The sequence below is a fragment of the Gavialis gangeticus genome, unplaced genomic scaffold, assembly GCF_001723915.1.
Source record: "Gavialis gangeticus isolate Ggan-Ray unplaced genomic scaffold, GavGan_comp1, whole genome shotgun sequence".
In the NCBI taxonomy this organism is placed as follows: Eukaryota; Metazoa; Chordata; order Crocodylia; family Gavialidae; genus Gavialis; species Gavialis gangeticus.
Genome location: NW_017729034.1, coordinates 61,260,939 through 61,268,133, shown reverse-complemented (window position 1 = coordinate 61,268,133; position 7,195 = coordinate 61,260,939). Strand labels below are relative to the sequence as shown.

Below are 7,195 nucleotides of genomic sequence, written 5' to 3'. Positions count from 1 at the left end.
GTCACCCTATAAAAAAACACACACACACACACACACACACACACACACACACACACACACACATACACACACACACACACACAGACACGCTGGGGTACTGGGGCAGGCCCCGTGCTCCCTGGTTTGGCGATGCAGCCGGAAGCCATGTGGTGCAGGACCAGTGCGGGGGTAGAAAGGTAGGGAAATGGCTGGGGGTGGAGTGGGGCTGGGCTTCTGTGTCCTGCTGATGACTCCCCCTGGGTCCTATTGCCCCTGACTCCTGCCAACTTTGACAGGCAGCCAGGAGCAGATAAATGTTTTCTAAATTTGTTAGGGGTCCCGCAGGCAGCATAGAATGGTCTGATGGGCTGGATATGACCCATGGGCCATATTTTGCCCACCCCTGCCCTAAACCAAGTCTCAAATAGCCACAGAGACATGCCCCAGGGCAAACTTCCTGGTTGCATTTCCAGATTTGGAGCATACTTGAGGCAGTAGATTGGGCAGAACATGCTCAACAATGACCTAGACAGAACATATTACCACCTCAGTGTAGGCATACTCTAATTTCACTAAGCATAGGCTGCTGAAGGGAAGAAACAAGGGTCCAGTCTCCAGTCTGACTTGCAGGGTAAGAAATGGTTGGCATATATGAGGCAATGTACCCAGATCCAACTCTAAGAATGGGAGGATTATAAAATTCTAATGCTGAAATAGGTAAGGGCTTGAAGCTTAACACCTGAAGGGGTTAAGTCCAAGAGACCCAAAAGAGACAGAAGAGCAATCTACCCTATAACTGTGACACTTCCTGTACAGGAATTCAGTTAAAAAATACTTAGTTGGATAACATAATGTTAGCAAAAATAAATTGAAATATGCTAGTTCTGCAGCAAATTTCACTATATACCTGTTAAAACTCCTGTTAGAATAAATAGTTCCTGATACAACTCCAGATTAGCAAATTTATTTCATGGTTGAATTTACTTCATTCACTTTGGGTTTGCTCCATGCTTTTAGGTAAGTAGAAATCATGTCATAAGCCATATTTTTCTTAGTAAGAAAAAGGAAAGTGCTCTTGTTTTAGAAATGTTAATTTGTTTGCCTATTGCAGTCTCATTGATTCTTCTTGTCCATTACCTAGCATATTGCAAACAAGTTATTCCAGTTGCTTTTTCCAGATTTCCTGTACTGATTTTGTCTTCTTTTTTTCTCATAGGTACAAATTGGGTAGGCCAAATTATAACTGACTTGGTAACAACATGTGCAAAGAATAATGGGCATGAAACAAATAGTGCATTAATATTCTGTAATTACAGCACATTAAGTTTAGTACCTGTAAAAACAGGTACTAAATGTGCAGTAATCAGCACTACTGTGCAGTAGAACCAGTGCAAGTCTTTAGGTGTTGCTAATGTGCAGTACATTCATTCTAATAGCACGGCTTTTGCCATGATGCACTAACGTGCAGCTGAATTAGTCTACTGTGCTGTTAGTGTCTCATGTAGACAAATAATTGTGTATGAAATATGCATTGCAGAGAATGAACTGTGCCTGACTTGCAGGGTAGTCACCTACCAATAATGTAAGGAATGGTTAAGTCAGATACCAGGCCCAGGCTCCCACTTAGAGGAGTGCAGGTTTGGCTGCTGCCACCACTCTTGGCTTGGCACCCACTTACCAAGGCACAGAAACTGCTTGTTACACTTCTGCTGTCCACAATGAATGCTTTGTTCACAATAAATTCTGAACATACTGTCAAAACTGATGGAAAAGGTAGATTAATGAATTGAGCAGAGTACAAATTCTTAACAGCTACATGAGACTTGTGAGCACTAAATAAACATGTTTCTCTATGTGGTGTAAGAAAGAGGCTAATGCAAAATCAAATACAAGGAATAAATAACAGAACAAAAAAATTCCCCACCTGAGTGTTTAATCCCCAGTCTAATACCTGGAGCATTGAAACCAAAATATTTCAGTCCTTCAACCCATTATTGTTTTCCCCTCTGAAATTATGTTTATGAACCATATTTTCCTTCATATATTTTTTTCCTTTACTGAACTCTACAACTGTGAAAGCTTTTTTCTTTTTTTTAATCCATGAAAGAGAGAGAGCATGTACAGGACTAGTACAAAAGTTTACATACTACTTTGCCAATATGCCTTGGTCCTGAGCCAACAGGGCCAGTTGTAGAGCTGGGTAAGTAGCATCATCCCATGTCTAGCCAGTCCTTGCTGAGGCTCTACACAAGGCCAATTATTACTGATGGATCCTGTTCAAAGGTTTCTGTCAAGCTGAATCAGAATTCTGATGTTGGTCATGAACTTGGATCTGAGGGAATGTCTGTTCTCCAGAGCGCCCCAAGGGATGACAAGGTTGAACGGTCACAAACTCCTCCATGACCATTTCAGGCTGGACATAAGGAAGAACTTCTTTACTGTCTGAGCCCCCAAGGTTTGGAATAGACTGCCGCTGGAGGTGGTTCAAGCACCTACTTTGAATGCCTTCAAGAGACATCTGGAAGTTTATCTTGCTGGGATCCTATGACCCCTGCTGACTTCCTGCCCCTGGGGCAGGAGGCTGGACTCGATGATCTTCCAAGGTCCCTTCCAGCCCTAATGTCTATGAAATCTATGAAAATTTTTGGGATGTTCTTCTTCTCTCCATTACTGTCTTCTTCATGTACCATCATTCTACCAATCCAGTCAGAACCTTTTCTCTTCTTCTAATTCCCGGTTCCATCTATTTTAGTATCAATAATCTTCCCCTTCCTTATAGCTTCCCTTGTTGACCTAATTGGGACTGCCTAGCTTGTTGTCTTTCCCAGTTGGATTCTGCTCCTTACTTCTAGCTTTGATTATTTCTTTAGGGGTAAGGATGAACTCAGCCTTTATGTACTCTGCACTGGATACCAATTCTCTTTCCAGATCTTCACACTTATGTGGGGGAGGAGGGGAGGTGCTATAGTTTAGAGACACTCAAATATGTAATCCTCTTTTTGGTCACAGAAAAAAACATAAAATTTAAAAGCTATGAAAATGGATACCAGTCCATCATAATTTTCTACTCATACACCACCAAAAGGCATAGGCAGAGCTACCAATAGGTAATATTTCACTAAGTAGAGATTTTGCTTTCCTTCTTTTTTTCATTTTTATTAAAGCGGATGAAGAAATTACCTTCTAGAAGAATTATATTTACTCATCTCATGCCTCACAATCTACCTGAGTCAATCTTCAAGAATAAAACGAAGGTGAGTTTTCATTTGGTATCATGAAGGCATACTCATTTCAACAGAACTTTGAAGCCACTTTTAACTTCTATTGCCACATGTACAGTCTCCATAATAGGTACAAAGTGCTCAGCTCAACCACTTCAGTGCCTGGTCTTTGTTCACAGGGCAGCTACTTCATATGACACCAAACTACAATGAACAGCAGTTAAGAGAAATGAGAGAAATCAAGAAAAGAGAAATTATTCTGTGATTAAGGCATAATTACACAGTTTCCTGTGGGTGGCACCTAACTGTGGTATTTCAAGTAGGGTTTCAAAGATGGGTGAAGCTTAAGGGTGCCCCACTTTTTTTTTCTAACCTGTCTCTTGATTTGCCTCTTTTATAATTTAATATGGTCTCTTTAAATAGAAGCATTTACTCACCATAAAGGGAAGAAACACACAGGTGACAAAGTTCAGAGAGGCTGCATCTACACATGCGCTTAACTGTGGAGTGGACTAATTAGCTGTGGAGTAAAGTGTCACCGTCTCTTGCAACACTATTAGGCTGCAGTAAAATAATTAACACTGTGATAAGATAGTACTGTCAGAGACAGAACTAGCTTACAGCAGGGTCATTCACTGTGATTAAATGCATGTATAGACACTGACTTCGTAAACTGCCCCCAATCAGCCCAGCCAGCAGGGGGCCAGATTCCTGCCTGCTGCCTAGCCACATGGCTCTGCACTTTCAGCACCTTTGTGCCCTAGCTAGTCCCTCCATCACTCAACACTGCCATCCAGAGCCTGGGGCTGACTCCTCATATCCTTGGCTTTGGTATAAACTGCTTTGCCTTGGCTCCAATTGCTACTGTCTCCGGTGCACATTTCAGGCTGCACCCATGGGCAGTTTACTCTGGCTCAAACTGGTCTGAAGTTTATTGCTTCAAATTTATTGCATGTGTAGATGCACCCAGAATGTGTATTATTAATTTGTATTATCTCAGTCACATTTCAGAGAAAGTAAGCAAAACATACAGGGTACAGCTAAATGAGACACTGTGTTGCTGTACAAATGAGCTACTGTGCATAGCTCATTGCTATGGTGACATAGCATCACCAGTAATGAGCTGTGTTGGCAATGCTACTGTGTGGTAGTAATGACCTATTGTATAGTAGCTTGTTGCTACTGCACACTAGCTGCTAAAAGTAACCGTGTGACAATGGGACTGTACAGTAATGCCAGTTACTGGGCAGTTATTTAGTACTTGGTTAACCAATTATTAAATGATAGGCAGTAAAAACTGCACAGTTGGCTGATCATGTAGATCTGACTACTGAATGGCAGTGAAAGAATAGCTTTCTCCCCATGTAAGATTGAACTATTATTTCTATGCCTAATATATGTATGAGATCCCAGAAATCACCAATATTGTAGTTAACCTGAAAAATTTCCTATCTCCTTTACTGCAATCTTGTTATATCTAGTTCCAGAAATATATTTAATTAATTAACACTTTAATTTTCTAGATCTTGCTGCTTCTTCGCAATCCAAAAGATGTAGCTACCTCTTATTACCATTTTTCCAATGGCTTGTCTCCTCTTCCATCCTATGAGACCTGGGATGAATTCTTCACAGCTTTCATGACAGGAAAAAGTAGAGTTCTTTTCTTTCTACTAATGTCAGTAATGTAATAGGTAGACTGTGTATGGAAACAAGGATTTTATTAGACATTTCCACAATGATATTTTTATTATAACATAAAATTACAGATACTTTTTCAAAATATCAGGTGTGATGTATTAACATGTGATCTGGGGCAGAAGGTGTTTTAATCACCAGCAATTGTAGCAAGCTTGGAGATATGTTAGAACTTTGGTTCTGAAAAAAACCATACAAATGCTAATAGTCCTGAAATGTGTATCCCTCTACCCCTGGGAGAACAAAAAAAGGTTTCCTACTATGGGCTCAGAAATAATCCTAGAGCTCCACAGCTCCACAGAACAAAGATTAATGGGTTATACTCTCATATGGATATGTATATATATAGGAGTGTGTAGGAGAAATGAGGATACAGTAATGTGGAAAAATCTTTTTGTGGGATGATGCACTGAAATGAGCTAGGCCAGATACTTAGACTTCTATGCTGATCACATCAGTTAACTGTGCAGTGAAGACATTAACTTAGGGTAGAATTTGCTTGTTTAACAACCTTCCTGGTTGTTTAACTGCCAAAAAATGCCACTTATGCACAGGTTGGAATTCTATACAGGTTGCACATAGCCCTGCGCACATGGAAGACTATGCACGGCTACTTAGTCATACAGACTGGGTATGCACAGTAGTAGGCAAAGCCCTTATAACCTTAGCACAATCTAGAATTCATAAGAAAGTATACACTGATGACCTTGGCTTCTAGACCTCTGATAGCTTTCTATGACCAAGGCAGGTTTCAACTCTATCTGTTCTCTGGTGAATATAGTTTTAAAGCAGACACTTCAAAGACTGCAATGGACAGAAGATAATCTAAAGCTATCACAGCAAGTCTTAACTTTAAGGAACAGACCTAAACTCACCCATTTTTCTCTTATAATTAATTTAATAATCATTTTATTCTGTGATTTCCTTTAGTGCCCTGGGGCTTCTATTTTGACTATATTTTTGAATGGAACAAACATATTGATGATGAAAACATTATGACAATAACCTACGAAGAGCTGAAAGAGGTGAGTTTCTACTGTTTAAAAAATATTGTATTCTCCAGGCAGCATTGGTGACTAAAGTAGTGTTTAGATAATAATTATATATGCACGTCAGTCAAATGAACACTGACGCAATATACCATAAAATATGAATTCCAGTTGGGCAAGAATATTTAGATTTTAATTTTTTTTTGCCAAAATGCCCTTGAGCAAAATGAACTAATTATTTTTCAAAGTTTTTGTTAGAAATGTCCTTGTTGTCTAAAAAGTTCTGTAGTTAACATGAATCTTTGTGAGGTCCAATCCCATAATACTTCCTTATAGAACTCTATATGCATTCTATAGTATATACCAAAATAAATTGCAATTCATTTCTTCTGTGACTTCATTGATATAGATCTGGATTTTGCTAGCTTTACTCATATTGGATGCAATTCAGTTCTTCGAAGAGAACTAGGACTGCTTAATCACACCTTAAGTGTAATGTGTAGAGGGGGCCTATATGTTCTTCATGAAAACATAGGGCCACCAAGAATAAATTGAAAGTGGAAATACCACAATTAATCAGAATGATACATTTTGTATGAATAAAATTCATTGTGTTACCTTCCCTTTTTCAGAATCGGGCTATGGGTGTCAAAAAGATAGCTGAATTCTTTGAGCTGTCTCTGACTGAAGAGGAGCTTCAAGGTGTGGTAGATAGGAGCAGCTTCCAGGCTATGAAAGAGAATTCTGAGAAAACGCATGGAGCATTTGGCAATGTTCTCTTCCGCAAAGGTGATTATCCAAAAAGCTCCAGAGACACGAGAAACAATCTTCCAGTAGCTTTAGCAAACCATTCCCAGATTCTCTTTTTAGATTTAATGTTGGAATTTATTATCATTTGTATGTCAGTGGCTGCATCTACATGTGCAATTAGCATGGCTGTATAAACTCCAGGGTGCAGCATTTACACGTGTGCCCAGGACCACATCAGGTTGAGCTGGAGCAATGCAGCCCAAGCTGACAGAGGACCTAGGTGGTCAGCCTGCCAGCCTGGAGCTGCTCCACCCCAGCAAAATGTGTTGTGGAGGGGCTGGCTGGGGCATGATGGTGTTACAGTGTGGAGCTAGCGAGCAGGCAGCCCCTGCACTGTAGCACCCTCATGCCCCAGCCAGCTCTAGCCACTGTCTACACATGCATTGCTGTGCATCAGATAATTCCACTATAGGATAGTACAGATAGTTGGCTAATACTATCCTATGGTGGAGTTTATTAGTTTACTCTGGACTAATAGCATTGCACATGTAGATTTTGATG

At 40.1% G+C, this 7,195-nt stretch overlaps 1 protein-coding gene across 1 annotated transcript in view; it reads left to right on the top strand.

The window, feature by feature from the left end:
- The window catches only part of LOC109304246 (sulfotransferase 6B1-like), a 9,089-nt gene extending 2,261 nt beyond the window's left edge, over positions 1 to 6,828 (top strand). The window contains exons 2-6 of the mRNA XM_019526728.1: positions 1,196 to 1,338; positions 3,144 to 3,233; positions 4,724 to 4,850; positions 5,826 to 5,920; positions 6,517 to 6,828. Of these exons, the coding sequence (XP_019382273.1) occupies positions 1,196 to 1,338; positions 3,144 to 3,233; positions 4,724 to 4,850; positions 5,826 to 5,920; positions 6,517 to 6,828 (767 nt within the window). The remainder of the gene's footprint in view (positions 1 to 1,195; positions 1,339 to 3,143; positions 3,234 to 4,723; positions 4,851 to 5,825; positions 5,921 to 6,516) is intronic.
- Positions 6,829 to 7,195: the final 367 nt, after the last annotated feature.